This window comes from Sceloporus occidentalis, unplaced genomic scaffold (genome assembly GCF_023333645.1).
Source record: "Sceloporus occidentalis isolate IW3139 unplaced genomic scaffold, rSceOcc1.0.p SCAF_33, whole genome shotgun sequence".
Classification (NCBI taxonomy): domain Eukaryota; kingdom Metazoa; phylum Chordata; class Lepidosauria; order Squamata; family Phrynosomatidae; genus Sceloporus; species Sceloporus occidentalis.
This window is the reverse complement of record NW_028317013.1, coordinates 7,908,811-7,932,559: the sequence shown is the minus strand read 5'-3', so window position 1 is coordinate 7,932,559 and position 23,749 is coordinate 7,908,811. Positions and strand designations below refer to the sequence as shown.

The following is a 23,749-nucleotide window of genomic DNA, read 5'->3' as shown; positions in this document are numbered from 1 at the left end:
TTTTAAAATTCCGGGAAACACTGTAAAATAATACCAAGATTCAGGAAGTGGAGCAGCTTCTGGTGCACAAAACTTCTCTGGCCTTTCTCTTGTTCCAAGACTGGTTGGCAGCAGTGGATATATATATAAAAAGTTTTCTGATATCAGTCAATGTTCTCGATGTTAGATGTTATGGAGAATATTTCCTTGTTATCATGTTAAATAAGTTAGGCGCAGCACATCACCAAGCTTGCAAGGGACACTGAGAAAGAAAACAGATACATATTTAATTTAATTGCCCAGCTTATTCTTAATTATGATAACTTAGCACAATTTAACAAAATAATTTTATGGTATAGCTAAATTAGTTTTATTGCACCACTACTAGGTCATAAAACACCAACATATGCCCTTCATTTCATGCTTAAGTTAAGACCGTAAGCTCATGTGTCCTTTTAGTGCGCTCTTCTTTTACTGCTTATAAATTGCACTAAGGTAAAGAGAGTTCTACCCTTCTCCCTGTATACAAACATCGGCAGTACAGAATAAGATGCGGCCTTGGAGTTTTTTCAAAGAACAAACACTGTTAACTCAAGATAAGAGGAAGCCAAGAAGATTCTGTGATGCGTCATTTAAACTGGGACTTCTAGTGATAGAATGTTTGCGAATGTTGTAAAATTGAGTGTAAGACCAAAGAATTCTATGACATAGATATGTATATGTTGTTCGTGTTATTTAAAGGGACAGTACTATCAAAAAATTAAGTGTTATTACTAATTTACCTATTTAATTTTCTTATGTATTAAATCTATCCACTAAATTATTTTATTTTGTGCCTGAGCCTGTATTCTGCCACTTTGTTTTTTTAGGGACATTGACTGCCACCCGAACACAGTAGGTAGCAAAAACAGAATAATACAGCTTAATTTGCAGTTTTCCAGAGTTTCAAACTCGTTGAGCTCACTCTGTTAGTCAGGGAACGAGTTACTAGGGGTGAGTTTAGATATTAGAAAGAAACACAGGAGAAATAGCAACTTTTTCACTTCATAGTAAAAATCAAGGATGTGAAGTAGTCTTAAGACATCATTATCACTCAGCACTTAGGCTGGATCAATGTATGCATACAAGGAAGGCGAAGAACAGTGCAATTAGGCCATACAGAACACTAAACTGGGTAAGTATTAACTCTACTCATGTGATCATACATCTTTTATTTTTACTATGCCAATGCTACACCCATCAGCATTATTTTGGAAAGAAAAACAGCCCCTTTTGTATTTGTGCCTCAACATGTCAGTATGTATATGTTGTACTGGAACTTATCTAGAAAACAGGAAAAGTGTAAGAGGTCAATACTGGCCAAACGTTTATGTGGCACTAATGACAATTAGCACTGGACAGAGTTTATATAGGAGGAAAATGTCATGGTATAAGGGTTTTGGTTGTGAGGATAGCCCATTGTTGAAGATTATTGAATATTTCATTAGGTTTCAAGTCACAGAGAAGGGAAGAATGGTTGCAAGTTTTACTCAGTGAATGGTACTGCATTGGTTATTGAAGGCATGAGAACAATTCTGATCAGTACTTGGAAACAGACAATAAACAGGACTTGATGTGCTGCTGTACAAAAATATGTAAAAATAAAAAGTCTTCATGCATTGAATTACATATACACTCAATTTAAATACAGTTAAGTGCCCTTGCAGTGATTTGTTTTTTATATAGTATTGTTGTGTTTTAATAAATATTGTGACAAGTAGAATAGAACTATTATGGATCTGTCACATCCTATGAGGTAGCATCTCTTGGAGTGTTTTGATTAGGCAATTATGGCCTGAATTTGTAGGGCTTGTTTCAACAAGCATCAAAGTCTGCTTGGGCAAGATAGAATAATTAATTAGCTTTGTTTAGGGCTGAGTGCTCTCCAGATGGATTGATAACTCTTTTCAAGGAAATAGTATTCCAAGGAGTCTAGATGTGCTTGATTGCCTGACTGATTAAGATTTGTGGGTTTAGATAAATGTTTTTCCTCCTCACTACAAAGAGTGGGAAACCTAAAAACATGGTTTTGCATTTTTAGTATTCACTTCATCAGGCAACAGCAACATAACCAAGCCATCCATTCAATATTATCATTTCTGCATTGTGATAGTAGAGATTTCTATGAACTTTCTCAGATGTTTGCCAAGACTAATGTTTATTATAACCTCAGGTCTGCTAAACACTATCAGTCTCATCTACTGGGCACGAAAAATATCTGGTTTCAGTGAACAACTTTTTCCTAGGGTTAGTTGCAATATTTATTTTATTATTAAATGTTAGGATAAAAAGTAAATGTATTTAATTTATTGTAAATTATGGGGTGTGTGTTATAGAGAGGTATCAAAAGTGATCAATGCAATTTCATGGTTTCATAAGAATGTAATAAACATATGCAAAACTGCATACAATACACTATATTATTTACTCAGGTTTTTAAAAAAAAATATTTTATTAATTTGCATTCTTTCTAGGCACTAGGAGACTAACATAATAATGGTTTGGAGACAAAATAAAATAAAAGGCAGCAGGGTAATTCCAGTCCTCCCTTTTCCCCTACGTTCAGTCTAGACATCATATCTGACTCATATAAAGGCCAGCATAAAATGGAAATTGACAAATAACTTACATACCAGTTTTTATGTACAGTTCTTATCAAACCTGGGAGCTGTGACAAAATATGCAAGCAAACTATCTGTATCTAATTTTCAAGGCTGGCTCATGTTTATCTCATAATCAATAAATGTGACAAATGTTCCCACATATCTCAAGACTGTGCAGTGTGTTCCCCAAGCCTGTTTATTGTCTAAACACTGTTCCCATTTGGAATTGTTTACAACAAAAATAACTAAAAAATACTCAAATGTATTATTTTCAGGCATAATAAAACCATTAAAACTAAACATTATTGTTTAGGTTTTTTTTAACTAAACCCCTGTGTAGCCATACAAGAGGACCTCATCTCAACTTTGCAAAGGTATACTAATCACAGGACTGGACATATTCCAGACACCCAGTAGCCAAGGCTCCTGTGATTGTTATTTGGCTCCCAACATTTAGCAGTGTATTATATTGATCTATTGATGTATCTACGGCTCTTAAAGGACCTAATAAGGCCGTCAATACTTAACACTCCCCCAAACTGCATTAATAATCGACTGTTGGGTTGCTATTGCATAAACATTTGACTCCCAAGGCACTTTTGGTTTACTCAACAATCATGCCCCACAATAGCAGCGGTCTGCTTAACCAATGATTTCTGACAATATAGAAACACTTTTTTTTCAACAAATCTCACCTACATGGTGTTTGTAAAGACATTTCATTATTGTAAGCTGTTAATGGTGCATCGCTAAAACAATTGGTACATTACTGAATACATGTAATACATGGATACATGTATTATAAGGATTGACTGGTTAATGAGTAAGGGGTGCATACTAGGTAAAAGTACTTAATATGTATTTTGTTTACTTGTGAACAATGTGTTACATTATAACAAAAATATTTTGTGTTTTGGGATCATCCTAAAACATTGATTTAATTGGAATCACAGAGCTAGTATTCATCCAAATAGTATTCTTACCTGTTTACTGGACGACATGTTTGATAACGTGCTAATGCTGCTGGTATCTGTCACTACCATGGCTGATGGGAAACGGGATGTGTGTGAATACTGGGGAGGCTCCTGCTTGTGTGAATACACTACATGGATCAAAAAACAGAGCAATGAATGTTCATTGTATTTTTTTTCTACAAAAGCTCATGTTATTACTTATGTTTTACCACTCAGACTCTAAAGAAAAATTGTATTTTTTACAGAGGAAATATTTTTCTTTTAATACATAATACCATTTTTATTGTATTATTTTATGTACTTGCATACTTCCAGAAATATTTGTCTTTTCAGTTTTTCTTTAAATGTAACTTAAATAGAAATTTTCCTTTTCAGAGAAGAAAATATAACGCTAAAGAATATTTCCCCATTGATAGAAGGAGAAAGAAAGAGAATGTGATAGAAAAGGTATAGATTTTGATTAAGGGAATATGAAAGGGAAAAGGTATAGATCAAGCAGCTCTAAAAGCTAAGTGGGCATCAGACAATATTTCATTTTATAATTTAATATACCGTTTTCGGAATGAGCAAGTTACACATCTCATACCAAAAGAAACATCACATACCCACTTATGTGATGTAAAGTATATACACAAGTTTTGTTTTGTATTGTGTAATATAAATGGATTGTCCATCTAGGGACATGAGAAGCTATTGTTAACAATGTTTAACAGCTAACACTTCTAAAATGGCTTTGTACTTACTGTGTGAATTCTGAAGCTGAGTGACTGTGGCCATAAATGGTTGCTGTGCCATATGACCAGGAGACTGCTGCATGATTTGGTGTTGGTGTGGACTGTGGAGCTGTTGCGAAAATGGCACTGACTGTAGAGCTGCTAGGCTTCCCGCAACACTGTTTATCACTGGCACACTTTGTGCCTGGGTAGTGTTCAAATCTAAAAAAAAAATCAAATTGTCAACATATTTTTCTAGAAGTTCACATATGATGTTTTTCGTGCAAAAGTGTCCAGTTTTCTGAAATGTATGGCCAGATCCCAATGTGTTTTCCTACTCAGTAACAATAAACCTTGGCCCAGCAGACATCTGTGAGGGGATCAGAGCTGGCCTTAGGTGTTCCGGCGCCCTGTGCGAACTACTCCTCTGCCGCCCCCCCTCACTACCCCCCCTCTGCCCCTTCAAACTACCCCCCTGTGCCTTCAAACTACCCCCCCTGCCCCTTCCTTCAAACTACCCCCCCCCCCCCACTTCTCCTTATCCTAACTTACCTTGAGGAGTCCTGCCGGCATTTCATGTTGAGCGTCGGAATAGTCCGGCGCTCAACATGAGATCCCGGCACCTCGACGGAGTCACGGAGAGTAAGGGGCGTCAAGGGGTTTCTCAGAACTTCACAAGCAACCGCTCGGCGCCCCTGCCCGGGACATAAATGAAAACATTGTTGGTTTTTTTTTGTTGTTGTTTTTTTTAACTTTATTTAACATCCTCCATGTTAAATAAAGTAAAAAAAAACTTTATTTAACATGGAGGATGTTAAATAAAGTAAAAAAACCAACAACCAAAAAAACCAACAATGTTTTCATTTAGGTGCAGAGGGGGCGGCGGTGGAGGACCCGGCGGCGGCGGAGGAGTACTCCGCGGCGGCTCCCCCTGGAGTGTGGCGCCCTGTGCGGTCGCACAGGTTGCACACCCCAAAGGCCGGCCCTGGAGGGGATACACTTTTTTGTGTAGTCGATCTGTTCCTTGTGTGTTTCAGCTATGATGGTAACATTTGTAATTACTGTATCAAAAAATGTATGTTATCTTAACGGTTGTAATTATTATACAATTATTGCTATTTAGGGTTCTAGTATATATATATACAACTATATATAGGCAAAAGTGTCACACTGTGAAGTTGTAATACATTTCATATCGTTTTCTGGCCAAATGTATTGGGCCAAATATATTTATGTTCATAAAATAAAGTTTTAAGAAGCTTACTTTGTGTTATTGCCATTACTCCAGAAATGGGAGCCATGAGGAGGTTCTGGGAATGCTGGGAATTGTGATGAACTGAGTGGGATAAACTGTGAATATTGGTTAAGGTGCTCACTGGAGGTAGCCCTCCTCCAGAAACGGAAATCTAAAATACAGTAAGAAAAAAAATTAGAGACAAAATATAAAAATAGAGGAAGTTATAGGTCACCTGTCAATGTCTATATTACCAAATGCAGGGATTGTGGTTGATGAGATATAGCACCATATGAAATGCCCCAATAGTATCAGGGTCTAGATCAAGAATCTAAAGCTGGCCTGTCCAAAGGGTAGTCTTCACGCGGTCATTACAAATCTACGAGTCTAATTTTAAAAGATTGCTAAGAATCATTGTAACTCATCATGATGATGGTGATCTTGGCCCTTCACCAGAAGCCCTTGCCCAGAATAAACTGGTAGAACATCATGGAAGTTGTGGTTCATCATCTGAAGCGACTGGCTAAACCTAGTGCACATAATTATAAGAAATTAGTCAACGTTGATACCTTTTATTGGGTCAACATACCAAAAGATGTAAAGTTACAGACGTTTTGGGGCCTTAAAGCTCTCTTCTTCAAATGGAATTATTTAAATTTACATTTTTTTTCTATGTTGGCCCAAAGAAAAGTTAAGGTATCAACTTCAACCAAAACTTTGGGTTACTTAATACCAATTATTAAGGTAAAAAATATTATTCTTTCACTTTTAAAACTTTAGGCAAATGTTGGAAATTCTGCAGTAATCTGGGAAAACCATTTACTGTATTTTTTTCTACAATTAAGGTAAGGCTTTTAAAAGAAAACAAAGTAAAAAGACTGTCTGGTTTAACCACCTAACCACCCTTCCACGAAAATAGTGAATGTGTTATCAATGTGTATGTCATCTGCACAGAAAACAAATATAGTTCCACCCACTTTTCTTCATTTGCAAAGTATTTAATCAATAAAAAGAGAACGGCTCTTTGTTACATCTGTGGGTCAGCTTAAAAAACGTAGATGTTCTAACATTTTGAAGGCAGAGGTCAGAGCACTGCTTTCTAGTTTAAACTCTGTGTGTGTGTGTGTGTGTGTTCATGATTTTTACTCTGCCTTACAATGCTTCATTGTTTACAACTGACCCTGTGAGAAACCGAAAAAAGAATCTTGTTTATTTTGCTTGTTTGGTTCTCTTATCTTATCAGCACTGCAGCTACAATAGGCCAGGTGTACTCACCAATTTACCATCAGGTGAAAGCATGTTATGGCCAGGATCCAAACTCACTGGAGAAACTTGCTGTAAGACCGACTGGCTGGTCACCATGGCATTGTTACCATGGTGACTAATTGTTGATGATGAAGTAACTTCACTGTTTCCTTGCTGATTATATCTCACCCCTAAAAGAGAAAATTTGTATATATATAAATTCTACGGGTATAAGGAACAAAGAACTTTGGAATAATTGTGGTCCCAATTAAGTTAATTCCCTTTGTTAAGCATGATTCCATTAAATTAAGTTTATTTTTAATATTTCAGTCTTTTGTAAAAAGCTAATTGCACTGGTTAATTGTGGATTTTCAGTGCGACAATCCTTAAACAATATATAATTTTTGTATAATGTATCATCCTTGTTGAAAGAAACATTAGCAAAAACGATACCTCATATGAGTCAATAACACACTAATTTAGAGTGGTCAATTATCGTTAACGCACTGGACAATGGAATCCCAATATTGTGTTGTCTGTAAATGTCGATGTTTTAAATGTAATAATGTATTTTTCTATGTCTTTCATATTTTTGTATAAAATAAAAAAAAAAAAAAAAAAAAATATTGTTTCATGTAGTATATATTAATATACAAAACTTGTCTTAAAGGTTATTCCTTGGCGACGCTTAATTGTCCACACAATATTGTGTGTGTGTGCATAGATACACAGAAGTTGAAAATGTTATTTAGTGTCTCTAGAATATCTTCAATAATTTTTCAAAATATCCACAGGGTTTACATATATTACAGCAACCTGTCCATTTGAATAATTAAAAGTATCCTGATACATTAAGGGCATTATACATCTTCTTAAGTATTACTTCCCTCAATATTTCAATATGTCTGTATTCTAACTGCCTTTAAGTTGCTTGGGAAACTTACAATCGCTCTGCTATTCATGGTTGCTTATCTAAGAATGCTCTTCAGACAGGTAAGTGGACTTTCACCAGGGGAAGTGTCCTAGCTATGAACAGTGTAAACATTAATTAACCCAAGCACTGTTCCAAACACATTCTTCTGCTGTATTTCTAACCTCATGCATAGGGTATTTGAATTTCTATTTAAACAAAAGGTTAAAACATAAAATGGGGGATAGTTTGCCATATAAGTGGTACATAATAGGTAGCTGAACCACAAATACTGGATTGTCTTAGAAATAGGTAGATCACATAATATGAGCTATAGTTTTCAGATATTAATAAAAAATTACTTGTGATCCGTATGCACCTGATGCCTGATCTGTATATATGTACAGAATATATATATTAGTGGGAGCTGATTTGTTCTGACTACTTTTGTCAGGGTGGGAAATTAAAGTTGAGATAGCCTTGGGAAAGGACATTAACTGCTATGCTGATTCTGCCACCTTTGGCCATAGACCTTGGCTCATAAGGAAAATATAGGTTTAAACCAAGTATTTCCAAAACAATTATTCTGATTGCAAAAAAAAAAGTCGTAAAGGTATACGTAGTTTTAATATATTAATTTCGTTATAACTGTGAAGGTTCCCGTTTAAGCAATAAAATGTCATCCTAAAGGGAAAATATAGTTAAATAAGGTTTGCACATGAAAAAAAAAATACTTAATGCTTATTAAGATTACTCATTTAAAGATACTTTAATATAAATATATAAAGTTTATTAGCATTGAGGTTATTTTTAGCGCCCACATGCCCAGCTTTAAGGCAGCAACAGTCTGTAGTCAATAACTGTTCAACTATATAATTTAAAGTGTCCCTCTCATTTAAAGAGCTATATAGTCCTAGTTTTCTACAATACATAATGCAAGTGACACTGTAAGCAAATGTATAGAGAAAATTGTATCAGTGGCTGTATATCTGCATTATTGAATAGCCCTACAGTACCCAGCCTTGAAAACAATTCTTTCTGATTAACTTAACATTATTAAATTCCTGGTGGGGAAAGATAAGACTGGACATCAGGTCCACCAGTTGTATTGACAATTCATAGTTCTTCTTAAGCAATATCAATAAATACAGTAAAAATAAGGTTGTTATCCCGGATTTCCTGGATGATATTTTAATTCCTCTTTTGATCTTTCAGAAAACAGCAAGGGAGCCTTGTAATATCACACAGCTAATTAACATGGAAGTGAGTTTATCCCAAACTGGGAAATGTCACACATTAGCATATCATAAGAATTACACCTCTATTCAGGAGGTACTACTTTGTTTCGCTTTTTAGTACTAAGTAATACAAGATCACTGAAATGCAGATTTGGTTTGCTCTCACAAGCTTAATCCCCATGTTAGACTTTTTAAACTCTTAGTCTGCAGCATTATCTATGTGTGCTTCCCAGCAGGGTGTTCTCCACACAGAATTCTTTACAACAAACTTTCATACAACCTGCCTTACTTGAAGGCCAATGCGGCAAGGGTATTGAAAATTTGGATTCATCTGTAACGGAAACGGTTATCTTATGGTGGAAATAACTATTCGTTTCGTTTTTTAAGGACAATATCAATTTGTTGCACATTTACTTTTTATGGACTGCTGTAAACAGTTGCTATTATTAGATTATTATTATCTTCAGCCTATATATATATATATATATATATATATATATATATATATATATATATATATTGCCAACAGGTAGTGCTGTACAACAAGTTATAGAGACTGCAACAAATTTGTTGTCAATTACAATTATTCTTAATATTATTTTTTCAGTATTATAAAATGTAAAAATATGATATAAAACATACAACAAACTGGCTTTTTTTATTACCGTCTCTATATACGGTGTATTTGTAAATTGCTACAGACTGAAAAGGTTGGTAGTGACATTACAATGCTAAAAAACTAAAATCAGAAATTGACAACCTACACATAATGACCCTTCACTGCTACATATCAAACAGTTATAATTAAGAAAGCTAACATGAGACCTATGACATGGAGTATTTATGACATATTGTCGCTCCATATAATATAATATTGATAATTGAACAGAAAAGATGAACTAATTAATGTACATTTTCTAAATTAAGTGTCTCTTGTAGCTTCTCTTACATACTACTAGATATGTACTAGGCAATAATTTCTAACACTCTTCTACCAAAGTGACATGACATTCAGGCTCCTTGAGACCAGTAATGCCACAAAAGCTATGAAGTGTAGTTTTATGTCCATTATAAACCTGTTTATTGCAGCCAGCCCAACCCACATAGCAGTGGTTGCAAAGCTCTTATTGCCTCAATAAAACTGAAAATCTTTTCAACATGAGAATGTACTGACACATCAATGCAGGGGAATACAACAGTAAAATATGTTAGTGCACAACATCGGTCATAATCTGAAGTATTTCAAGGTTATTGACATCACTTAAAATGTATTTTCAGATCGCAAACTGGCCTCCATTCAGGTAGTAGCCCCCCCCCACAGTTAATAAAGATCATTTATTTATTTTATCAATATGTTATATTATTGGTGGTATATACCAAGCTAAAGTCACCCATTGTACAGCGCTACGGAATTTGATGGCGCTATATAAAACAATAAATAACAATAAATAATAATTATAAAGTCTAATCCACACTTGCACTGCATCTTATTGGGGAAACACTTATACTATTATATATTGTAAAATATTTTGTCATATTAACATACACTAATGTTGATCTAGATTTGTGCACTGAAATGCAATCACAATGCACACAGCAATACTGCCTCAAAATTGTATCTTTTTTTTTATTTTTCCTAATGGAACCCAGTTCACAGTCACTAAATCTCCGGCTGAGTTTTACAAAATAATCGGGCAAGAATAATTTCAAGGTTAAGCCATTTTGTGAAGTCATTTGTTTAATACCACAACATTGAACTATAAACAGCTTTCTGGCTCTGTGGCTTCATAACATGAACTCGGTCACAGTTTCCCAACCTCTGAATTAGGGAGTAACTTACTCATAACATTTGATCTGACACCATGAAAAAAAAAAGATCACATCTTAAATGCATTTGCTATGAAAAAATCTCTTGAAATCATTTTAAGGAATTTTGCCCTGTAATTAAAAGAATGAGAAAACTGATGGGAAAAATGCACGAACAAAAAAGATAAAAAAGAATAACAATAAATCTGTTCGTTTTTTGTATAAGAATGTTGACCACCTAAAGCACCAGATCCAGTGATTAAAGCATACCAGTGTAATTTATACATTGTTAATCTAGGATATATTCAGACTGCCCATGGAGTCATGAAGTCTCTTTCCTGCATTTTCATTTTGACTTCATCTGGGCCAATGCTATTAGGGGTATCTTGAAAAATTGAAGTCTAGGAACTCATGCTTTTTAATCTTGCCAGCAATGTCATTATGCAGTACTTGATACATCAATTGGAAATGCTAAACCTGAAGCAAATAAACGACTACTGGTAAATCCACTTTAGATTATTAATCTAAAATTGACAACTCTTAGAAGGGTGACCACGTGGCTGGTTGTCTATGAGGGTGTACTAGTGCTCTGCTTAATTCAAGGTATGCATAGCACTTGCTATATAAATCCTGGGCAAGTACAGGGTATGCCCCAACCAACTTCTATAGGCAAAGTGCCCAAGATGCTTGGGACAAAGAGGGGACTTTAGAAGGAGTTAAAGCAAAAGCACTGTTACATATGTAGACAAGAGGGAAAGCTTTTGCAAGTATTTAACATGTTGCCTCTCTCTCACTTTATCTCTCATTCTTTCAGCTTATTTCTCCGACATTTAGATTGAAAACTAAAGCAAGTGCAGAGAAAGGCAAAGTTACTACTTAGTGAGAAGACAGATTTAAAGACGGGGGGGTGGGGGTAGGGAGACAGTTCTATATACAGAGACAGCGCAAACAATTACATTGAGTTACAACTCAACTGAATATAGGGGCTATTTTTCAACCCTGATATAATAAAAAATTACAGGATTTTTTTTTTCTTGCTACAACTAAATGTACATTGTTTCCTTTATCAAAATAATACTAATGTGTGTTTTTTTTATGTTCTACAATTTATCAATTTTGGGTCATGAACTAATGTGTTATTATTGTTGTTGTAATCATCAGTGAGAAAAACATTAATAAAGAAACACATTGTGACATCAAATAGTGTGAGGTTGTCTGGTGAATATGAAGTAATGTGTAAATAGCTAAATAGTTTCAAAAATTATAGATTACTCAGTTTTTTGTTTTTTTTTTGAAGCCTCTGAATTCTCAAAATAAATGACAAAAATACTGTTAATTTGCGTCTACTTTACAGGGAAGTTGGGGCTATGTTTTGATTAATGTTTCTCCACCTCCAAACCACCACCGCACACTTTACATTATGAAATGCCAATAATTTATATAATTATTAACATTTAGTAAAACTGATTTAAAACCCCATTTAGCTTTATATTTACTGAAAAAGTTTCTACTCTCTTGTCCTTCATCAAGATTACATATTATTATGTGAACAGAATAAAAAGTTACACTTGTTACCGATGTGTTATATTTTTGAGGGAAAATAAGGAAATGGAATTATATTGCCACCAAAAAAAAAAAACCTCACTACTATACATAAGGGCATAAAAGGCTACTGTTTCTTCTGCTAACCTTTTACAAAACGTACCTTAGATAATATACAATTAGGCATTTTTCTGTTATTGTATCAGATATTCTAATTGGTATGTTTAACCTCCAAGGCCAGATATTTAAATATCCTGTGCCAATTTCCTTCATCAGTGGAATCTAATCAATATGAGCACCAGTCTCCAGCAAATTCAATCAATTTTCACATTGACCCTTCCTGACCTCTCAAGATCTCTTTTTCCAATTCAGCAACCGTATCATGGAAGTAACCATCACTCCTGTTTGGTAAAAAAGAGGCACAGAATAGGCTGTCACAGGAACCTATGTCTCAGGACAGCTCCTGCTGTCTCAGTCTAGAGCTTGTAAAATAAAGACCAGGGCTTAAAGGCCTTCTGGGTAAAGATAAATGAACATATATACAGTAATTGCAGCCCCCTAATAGAAAAAAACAAAAGGTGTCATGCAGTGACTGAGTACGCACTGGAAGGATGAGGGCACATCAAAGACTACAAGGCTTGTCCAAAGTCTTAGTGTAATTGTCAATTAAGCATGCATAAGAGAGACAATACCATGACAACACTCGGCCGCATGCTGGTGCATTATTGCTAAGCCAGGGAACAACACTGAAAACAGCTGACATTGCTGACAGTGTGCTTCTGGGGCATCTTGTAAGCAATCTGTTTGTGATAAGAGAGGCAAACTTCTCCTATACAGTTCTATTATGTCACACATTCCTGAATCAGGGTCAGATATTGGTCATCCTAAAAATTTGTAAAAAACATAAGGGGCATGAAAAATCATCCAGATCCTATGAACAAGAAGTTAAGATAGTGTGGAGGTGGGCTTCATCTTATTTTTAAGGTGGCTTTCTTATGCATAGCTTTTTTTAATCACTACGCACAATTGAAACCTTTTTTGTTTGGTGTATAGGATTGTGAAATGTTGAATTTAGGAAAAGTTAGGTATTTGGAGGTATCTTGGAACAAACCTGTTGCATACAATGTCTCTTTAAATACTGGCAGAAGATCAGTGAAACTAGACAGTTCAAGAGAAGGGACAATTCTGACAGAGAGGAGAGATTGTGACCCCACTCTGACCCTATTCTGACCTTTGTGTTTGTCAGAAGTCTGCTTTCTTTTGTTTGCCACTTGAGTTGCCTGTTATGTAGATTACAGGTAGAAAGACAATAGTATTCTTATCATACAATGCTTTTGACCAACTACCCGCTTTATCCGCCTACTAGCTATCTTCTACTGTCTGATTGTTTTTGTATTTTCCACACAGCTTTCTTCACATCATTTTGTACTTCCCCAGACATGAATGCTATCACCTGCACACATACCAACAATGGAGAACAGTTGCTCCTGTGCCCTGAATAAATAGATATATTTAAGGAGACATACCATTCTAAGAGCTATCAAAGTTATTTGTAGACCACCTACAAATCAATAAACCCACAATTGAGCCCTTCAAAACCACACACTAACCATAACCTACAAACAAAAGGGTTTATAAACTCATGCACTATGAGAAACCAAACAAGTGTATATAAAACATAAAACAAATACTGAAAATCACCATCATAGACTGAATGTGATGGTGAACTTAATCTATGCCCTCTCCAATGGGAAACATGACCAAAAATACTAACCTATTTGACAAACAGATGTTATTTTACTAATCTGATGTACAGCTGTTATACCATCAATGTTAACAGGTACCGCCATCATTCAACTCTACACTTGGTTGGGTCATACAGAAGTACAGACACTTTAATTTAAACAATGGTAACCTGTCCTATGATCAAAAGAAGTCCTTACCCCAACACCCTCCTACCAAAATTCAGAAAAGACCTATAATTCTCTTTTCTATAATCACACAATGCAATGATATGATTGACTTCTTATAGATAGAATAATGCCATACGGAAATCGACAAATTTCACTTTTACATTTGAGAAATTATTATTGTGAATCAAATTGGACAACCACCACATATGAATGCACAAACTATTCAACATAATTGAAAGAAATACAAAAATGTCTAAAAACAAGTATTAAGAGAATGGTGGTGTATACGCTTCAGTAGTTATTCCAGTCTTAGTGAATACATTTGCAGAGCTAGACCTAACCGGCACTAGTCACATGGGCTGCTTTAAGACAATGATACCGGAACTTTGCTTTAGTGCTTTTTGTGACTTAAATAATTGAGCCATCTGCGCTGCCCTACAAACAAAATCTAAAAAAGCAGTGTGTTAAGTTTTACTTTTAGGCCAACTTTTTTTTTTGATATTCTTACCTTGTAATTTGTTTGAAGGAGAAGAGCTTGGTTGACTATGGTGCGGTGATGCATGAGTTAGAAGGGAATTCATATTATGACCATGTGATGATCCAGTGCTGTAAGCATCCATGGCTAGTTTTTGACGAAAGGCTTCTTCTTTCCTTCTGTTTGCAAACCAATTATAAACACGCACTTCTGTGACCAAATTTGACCCCAGCCCATGTGCTTTAGATGGGGAAACACCACGCTGAAGACATTCTGCTCTATAAAATACAATATTGCAAAGAGTTATATATTAAAATAACACATCCCTTAAAATTAAGTCTCACATGGTTTTCTACATAGCATATGCATTTTGTGATAAGTATTAAAAATATATTAAATATTAGTGTCATACAAACCATACATGTCCACTATTATATACTATATATTCTTACTGACTTAATTTAAGAAACAGTTTATTTCACATATATATTGGCAACTTTATTATGACAAGTTTATATACACAACTCTAAAATGTAGGATTAAAAAAAAAATGACAGATCTGCTTTATGTTATGATTGGGGCAAAGTAGACATATCTGTGTTTGACAGATTAGGTTTACCTGTTGCACTCTTCAACTAAAGCCTCTCTCTCCTCCTTGCTGGGATTCTTTTGTCTTTCGTATGCTTGGTATAATATATGCTGAGATGCAGGACCCCATTTGAAGCGATTTCGTCTCATTTTTTTGTTGGCAGGCTCAGAGCAGGTATCATCAGGCTGTCCAGTAACTTGAGATTGTTGGTTGAACTCTGGAAAGAGAAACAGCAGCTGATCCTGACTGCTTTTGTCTGTCATATTTCCAGAACCCTGGTTGAATTCTGAAAAGAAAGAAAGAAGATTTCATCTGGCCTATAGCCACAACCTGTAGACATAAGCACTTAAATTTAATAAAAAGCAGATCAAAGCAAGAACAGAGAGTTGAAAACACAGCTAGATTTAAGAAGACAGCAAGAGTATTGGGGAAGTGCACCACAAGTATATATATATATATAAATATATATGTATGTATATAATACATATATTTAGGACAAGTCCAAAAGCTAAGCACTCACCTGAACTAGCATTAATTATGATAGGGTGCTGCTGGAAACCAAATAGTTGTATAAGGGATCAGAACTCTAACATCAAACAGACTGCAAACTCTCCATTGGATATTTAGTAACATTAAATGGCTATGTTATGCTTAGCCCACCACTATGCCAAAGTACTCCAATAACACTAAATACTATTACTATTATACTGAGGGCTTCCCTTTGGGACTTGTTTGTATATTTGAAGCTTTGACAAGGCTTTGGGTATAGCACCCCTTCCCATCACAGGTGCTCTCTGTATATGCAAAATAGGAAGGCCTTTCGGTCCCTGGTAGGTTATTTAATTCAAGAGATTTCACTCCATATAAGCAGCAGTATTTAGTGTTTGGACCCATCTATATTGGAGTACTTTGGCGTGGTGAGCTAAGCATAATATGGCCATATATTTGACTCAATTTCCGCTAAATTTAAGCCCTAATGAAAACTATAGATTTGAGAGTTTGCAATATGATGTGAGTGCACTGATCCCTTTGGACTGTATATATGCTAAAGGTCTGTAGCTACAATATAAGGTACATGAAAGATACATAAAAATGTATTAAAAAAACCAGTGGATCTTAGAAGCCTAACGTCTCCCAAGCAGTAGGCTCCAATAAACCATGCCTGTTGATCAAACTATTCCAGGTGACTAAATACGCTACCTTTCATGTTTGATGTAAGAAAGCTTTGAACTACTTCAGCATTTAAGGCTTTTTTTTCAATTTAATGTGTCCAACTCCAATTGAATCTCTTGTTTTATGAACAATACCAATTCTGGGTTTTATTATTATTATATGTACCACAAATCAAATCTTTAAACAGGTAAATTAGCTGTTTATAGTGGTAATTAAATTAGTACACAAACCTCTACTTTTATAATCTTGAATGCTTTCCCCCACCAAATACAGTATTGTGAAACTTATTGCCCTCCATATCCTCCTTCTCTTACTCTCAACAAAGTCAATCTATCTGCTTAGCCTAGTATATACGCATATGATTCTTAGTACTCTCTCCCCTTTATATTAGTCAATGATACTATCCAATACGGCAGAATTTAGTATGGCCAAATCATGTTCAGTTATTGCAATTTTCTCAAACTGGAAACCTCTAGCTCTTTTTCCTGTCATTCCATATTCAATTCCAGTGGTTTTAGGCTATACGCACTTTTAAAACAAAAAACAAACAAAACATATGCTATTGTCAAAGAATCCTGGGGCTGCATCTCTGAACTGGGTCTGCATCATACCCAATGGAACCTTCAAATGGCAATATAGAGCTATTATCTACAGCAGGTTACAATGAGACTCTAGTCAAAGTTAAGTATCACATATTGGAGGAACACCCAAGTATTAATACTTACGCCTTAAAATCTCTCTTTGTTTCCTCACGTACCAAGTATACAAAGCAGCTCGTTTTTGGGTCTTCATAGGGGTTCCTTTATTGAGATGTTGTGAGAGATGCGATTGGTTGAGGCCTGTGATATCCACTACTTCCCTTTGGGGAATGTTGTGTTGCTGCATGTAGCCTTTTATCATTTTTGCAGCCCTCCATGGGTCCTCACTGTAGCAAAAATAAATAGATTTAGTCACCACAATTGCGTTTGTCGTATTTAATTTCCATTTTCACTATAAATTTGACTGTTCTGAAATTTAAGGTGAGAAATTAATGATTGCAGGGGACACTTTTGCATTTTGGAGATATATTCTTAAGGGTGATTTTCACATCATACATTTATCTCTACTATATACAAATAAATCAGGTCTGCATATGATATTAAACTTAAAAACATGAAATAAACATATGACTTCACAACTAACAGTGTAGATACATTTGTCTACTTCAAGGCTTTGTTATATCTCATTCAAGGCACTGAAAGCCAAGTGGTTCTGTCACCTAAAACTGGCGTCATCAAAACATTATAAAAACTGTGTTTCTTGGCAATTTTAAGATTTGTGTTAAAAGTGTTCCCCTTATGATGCATTGGGGACTTCCACAAAAAAAAGTTAAAAGAACAGCCGATAACAAAAGAGATACAAATGTACGCTCAGATACGTCATGTATTTAGCAGTTGAGTCAGAAAAACATAAGTGCAAATCTTTAAAATAATTTCACATTTGCTACATAGGGCACACAACATATACATAGTTTTGAAAGAGAGCAATAAATAAACTTGTATAAATGTGAAACGACGTCTGCTATGTTGCACTAAAACAGGAATCTGCTGGTTTTAACTAATAAGCAGGCAGCAATAAAGTAGAAATACCTATAAGAGAGAATGTATGCTCCCCTAACTTCCCCTCTTGGGTATTCTTCCACTACAATTTAGAGACATCGTTACTGGCTATGTTACATTACAGAAAGTGAATCCCTGCTGCTTTAGGACTTCCTCCACCCTTTAGCGCGCCATTGTATAGGGAGAGGATTGTAGTAAAGAAATTAAACTTCTGAAACTGCTGTGGGGCCCAAACTGAAGCAAAACTGTTCGGTTTACTACAATGTGTTGTATGAATGCAACATAAGTTACATATTCCTTAAAGTATTGTCAACTATTAAAACACCAACGTAACATGAAATTATAACTTCTTTTTGTTACTATTATGCACTAAATAAGTGCCATAAGCACTCCAAATGTTAGCACACTTAATCAAAGGTGCCCTAACCAAGAAATAGATCAGCAGTGCATGACCAGCCATGCAATTCCATTTTGGTTTTTCCTATTTACAAAGGAGTACATTAAGATCCTGAAGCATTAATGGTAATAGCACTGCCCATGGCTATAGCATCCTGAACAGACTGGTTGCTACTAGAAACTTAATGTCTGTGCAGAAATGTTAAGTATTACTTGGCAATTTGCATCTATACTCTTCAGAAAAAAACAGGGCCATATTATGGGGCCCAAAAATGGCTTTTGTGGACATATTTCTTTTTTGCTAAGAATAAATTTTTTAAAAAAATAGAATGTCCAAGGCTTTCAATCATTTTAGTTGCTCTGTGGGTACTGATATAACCTTTATTCTTCTTGTTATAGTTTCTTAACTGATAACTATGAATTATAATCTAGTAGCAACTCCTCAATCTCCTTAAAAAGGGAACCTATTAAGTGATCTAAAGCCTATTTCTTCTTTTACAATCCATATGGAAAATTCTATTAGGGATGTATTTATCTTAGAATCCTGTCCTATGTGTCATATGTATAAACCTATTTTACAAAGAGAATACAATTTTGGAGAACAGCTTTTTTAAGTTAAAAAATTACATTATTAGGTGAGGTGTCTATATATTGTAAAGCAAAGCTAAGAGCTTTTAATTAAAGTTCACAAAAAAAACAGGTCATACCGATTTTGACATATGTAATATGAAACAACACAACTTACAGTATACATAATTTAATTAATATGATTCACCCTGGCTAGAACTTATTTTAACTGCCAGGGAAACTTAAATATGTACAGGATATTGCATATATAATTTTACTCAAATATTGTGGGAAATAATAGACTTTTAGGTATATGTGCATTATATTTAGAGAGTGAAAAACAAAGAAATGCTTTATAATATAGTCATTTAGGGGAAAAAAATCTACATCATTGAGGGATTGCCTATGTGAAACTACCTGTGACTCAAAATAGCCTCCTACTCTCAGGTATTTTACAGCTAGGAGGTGAATATGGCTGAAATAATATTCACTGCTAATTTCCATCCACTTTGAATTGTAAGCCTAAGGTTATTTGGCATGAGATGCCCTTTATCCACTACAACCTACCTCCCTACAGCCTGCCCCTCGGTGCTGAATTTTTTTTTTGTGCAATAGGGACTGAGGAAATTGAATCTTTCACTGAATCCCCCAAAAAGACAATAAGGTATGAACAAATTTGGTATAAATAATATACCATCAATAAATGTTTTACCGTTTTTAGAAATAGTTACTCCTATATACAGTTTTCATAGACACATTAAAATGCATGTACAATACTCATGTATTTGAACATGCCACAATTTGCCACAAATACTATCCAGATTCAAAGTCAATCAGAAAAGATTTTGTATGCTGATCAGTAATTACTATAATTACCTAATTAGAAACCTACTTTTTTGACAGTTTTCTATATTTTATTCACTCCCACATTCTTCAGGAATTACATACAATGAATCTGCTTTTTTATATTAGTAATACAGATATAAACGTTATAATTCAATCAAAATAATACTTAAAGTAAGCTACAAAATAAAATATTCACCTTTACAATGTTGCAGTATAGTGATCATGTTGAATTGGGATTCTGGCAGCTTAATTCTGCTACCTTATGCTTTGTTTCCTGACTTGAATATTTATAAAAGGTGAACATATGGCACAATGCACACAAAGGCAGCTGGCAAACACACACCCACCTCCAAAATATGCAAAATGGATACTTTTTGAACTCTTAAGTAGAGCCTTTGTAAACATCAGACAGAACAATCAGACGGAACATTAATATATCAGTGTGCTGTTCAAAGACAGAACAAAGAGCTTGTAACCTTACAAAAATACATAGTAAAATTAGAAGAAAATAAGAACTATGATATATATATAGATATATTGGTTATTTTCAAGACTATTATCCAATTTTAACATAATATTCTGGGAAGACTGAACTTATCGTTCACCCTGATGAAGTTCTGTATTTATTTATTATTATTGACTCTTGTTAAGGAAACTGCTAGAGTGGATGAGATCAATTCAGGCATTTTTATTGCACATGTTTAACTTTTATTATGCTGAATTGTAGAGTGTCATTAATGCACCTCCTCGGTGCGGCTACTTAAGAGTGTTCTTCAGAGATTTGACCAAGAACATAAAACACGTTTTAGGCGTGGCTTTAAAGTATGCCCAGCATATTTACACAGGTTGCACTCGGTTTCAGCTAAAAATACACCATTGTTGTATTATTTGGCAAATATGATTTGAATTCATAAATAGGAATAATAATCAGAATTTGTTTTGTAAAAAAAATAATATATACTGAGAATGTATATCATTGCAAAATCACTACTATGATGCCTACATCAATGTGTTAAATATGTGATTTTGTGTGTCTTTATTGAATGACAAAATCAGAGTTACAAAATTAAAAAGAAAAAAGTATTACATTAAGAAAAGAATTACTAAAATATTTTTTTAACATCATCAGATTTATTAGACATGAATATTTTATGGAATATAATAAATTCCTAACAGGTATAATTAATGTATTAATTAATATTAATTTAATTCGGATACCGAACGAAACTATTATATATATGATGTTTAAGTATTAGTACGTAATCAAAATTTGATGTGATTTCAGAAATGAAAATTAATGCTAATTGCATCATATCGTTACTATTACAGATTACGGTAAAGAAGGGAGTTTGATAATATAAATCCAACGTGATTAGGGGATGTTGAGAAAATGTCTACTTATTAAATTATGGCTGTACAAATAGCACATATATATCACTATTACACACGGAAAAAATATTTTATATAAATATTACATATTTTGTAACAGGCAACTTTCCAAATAATTTGGTGCTTATGTAACTTTACGTATTTTAACACATATTTTAGTTAAAACGAATTTATAACATAAAATAGCTGTAAAGATTTATGTATTTAGTATAATTCTATATTCTGTCTTTAAGCATTTCACTCTGGAAGGCAACAGGTTGCCAATGAATAACCTGTACCTGTATTCAACTAAATCACAACCCTTTGTGTATCTTTCGGTTGATGATTTATAGAAATAAATTAATAACATCCAAACACCACGTGTTCGAGTTTGTCTTCTATCTCCTAATGTTTACACTTATTTAACAGTAATGCATGGTGTAAACTTATAGCATGCTACATATTATAATTGTATTTATTTTCGTTTTTGTGTAGAGTTTATAATCATAATAATTAAACAATTGACAATTTTAAATAATTATATGTGGTTACTTTAAACTCACTGCAGAACAATGGACTCACGTTTTAATGAAATATTTGAATTTCTCCAAATGCTAAAAATTAACACCCAAAAATGTAATCTTGATACAGAGGCAGCTAGATCAGTAGAGCTCTCTCATTTTCAGCAAAGTGTACCCCAGTGTTAATGCACAAAAAAGACATACAATTAAAATATAGTGTAAATAAAATGCATTCATACAGAGAAAAGATGATACATCTAATAAAATTTACAAATATAGTAAAATATTTACAAATTAGATCCTACTTCTAAAAACATTAAAGCGGAAGGAATTCACCTTGCCTCGGTGAAAGTCCAGTCTTCTTTAGTTAGACTTTTCGATATAGTATTTTAAGTCATTTGACGTAGTTAATAATAAATAACATCGCTGTATTTAGTTGATATTTTGCTAAAGAGAGGAAATATTAAACGATTTGGATAATTAGTAACTAGCCAGTAAGATTATGAGATCTGGCGGGACGGTTTAATTTCTGATATTGATAGGGTTGAAGGTATAGGTCTCATGACAACTGTGATTTTTATTTACAAAACAATGGAGTAAAATATTACGAATAGGTTAGGTGGATCATTCCATTCCTTGATATATGAAAATATTTAAAAAAATTATATTTGTATATTGTCAATCTTAATAAGAAAAACTAAATATCCGTACTGGCTCAAGAAAATTCGAAGTTGAAATCTTTTATTGGGACAAATAAAAAAGTAAAGTTGCAAAAGACCTCAGGGGTCTCTTCTTCAGGTGGAAAATCTGTAGATTGTATCTGAAGAAAAGACCACCGAGGTGCAGAAACTTTATGTAACTGTGTACATATTTTTGTGTCCAATAAAAGGTATCAACTTCAGCTATATAAGACTATATTGTGTAGTTTAGCACTTTAAACTTCCCCTTTAAAGTTGATTTTTAATTAAATTAATATTCCCGTTCTTTAATTCATTCTGACTTTTGAGTAAATGATAGAGGTATTTTGTAAATAAAGCAAATAATTAAAATTGTTGTTGTTACACTTTTACTCCCAACGTTTTTATATTGTTATTAACGCTCTAACACGGTTAGATACAACGAAAAATGTTTCAACCTGTGAAGGTAAGCAAGCAGCGAAACAACAAAGGAAGCAAAGAAAACATAAATAATCAGTTGTTTTTTTTAAAATCATACCTTAGCATCCTGTCCACCTCTGCTCTTTGCTCTGCTGCCTCTTCAGTGTTCAGAGACTGAAGTTCTTTAAGAATTGGAGGGGTGTCAAAGTCATCCCCATCTTCTGAGCCCTCATCTCCAGACAGTTTTCCCTTGTTATGCCCATTAGTAAGAGTGTGGAATATAGGCTTGGTGTCAGCATCATGTCCTGGAGACATCTGTAAATTTTCTAGTTTGACTCCAAAACTGGAAGTGGGAATCATATCTTCCAAAGCTTGAATTAGAACATCTTTCGTTACTCCAGAATTTAGGAGAGCATTAAGAAGTTCTTGTTGCAGGGATGATAGTTTGGACACCATTGTAGAAGAAGAATAGGGGGGGGATAGGGAAAGAAAAAAAAGGAAGGAGAAATCGAACTCCTTATTTCTGAACACCTGTTCTCCTTGAGCTCACAGAAAAACTCCTCCTGAGACCCTGCTAACTTCTAACTAGCCATGATCTCCTCCATTAAGCAATATAACATATGCAAATCAAGGGGGAGGCAAGTGAAACATCCAGGATGCAATGAAAAGAGGAGGCAGGGCTCACTTCACCCTGTTTACGCTGGTGACTATACAGTCATTTATTGGTTCTGTTTATCAGCCAAACTTTAGCTGAACTTTGGACTTGTTAAGCAACTTAAAAAAAAAAAAAAGGAAGAAGAAAAAAACGAAAAAAAAAAACCACACTGCCTCAAAAATGCCCGAGGCCTTCTGTATAAAAGTTTACATATATATATATATATATTAGAAACAAATTCTATCTTAATAACATAACGTCTGGCTTC

At 34.3% G+C, this 23,749-nt stretch overlaps 1 protein-coding gene across 2 annotated transcripts; it reads right to left on the bottom strand.

Moving 5' to 3' along the window:
* Positions 1-220: 220 nt before the first annotated feature.
* LOC149298391 (hepatocyte nuclear factor 1-beta) lies at positions 221-23,282 on the bottom strand. Of its 2 annotated transcripts, none has more exons than XM_089487546.1 (9): positions 22,945-23,282; positions 17,159-17,358; positions 15,291-15,546; positions 14,705-14,949; positions 6,818-6,978; positions 5,573-5,714; positions 4,339-4,530; positions 3,605-3,723; positions 221-241 (listed from the first exon to the last, which is right to left on the bottom strand). In XM_089487546.1, the coding sequence occupies exons 1-9, from the start codon at positions 23,280-23,282 to the stop codon at positions 221-223; spliced, it is 1,674 nt and encodes a 557-aa protein (XP_089343672.1). The 2 variants fall into 2 exon arrangements, with proteins under 2 accessions (XP_089343672.1, XP_089343673.1); XM_089487547.1 differs by having other exon boundaries at positions 15,291-15,477.
* Positions 23,283-23,749: the final 467 nt, after the last annotated feature.

What these genes read in the sequence shown, in the direction of transcription:
- LOC149298391 (XM_089487546.1), bottom strand. Translation starts at nt 23,282, where the DNA reads ATGGTGTCCAAACTATCATCCCTGCAACAAGAACTTCTTAATGCTCTC. An exon ending in AGTAATGGCAATAACACAAA is followed by an intron (nt 4,531 to 5,572) that starts GTAAGCTTCTTA and finishes TTTTTTTTTTAG; the next exon opens with ATTTGAACACTACCCAGGCA. An exon ending in TCAGCTTCAGAATTCACACA is followed by an intron (nt 3,724 to 4,338) that starts GTAAGTACAAAG and finishes TGATCCATGTAG; the next exon opens with TGTATTCACACAAGCAGGAG.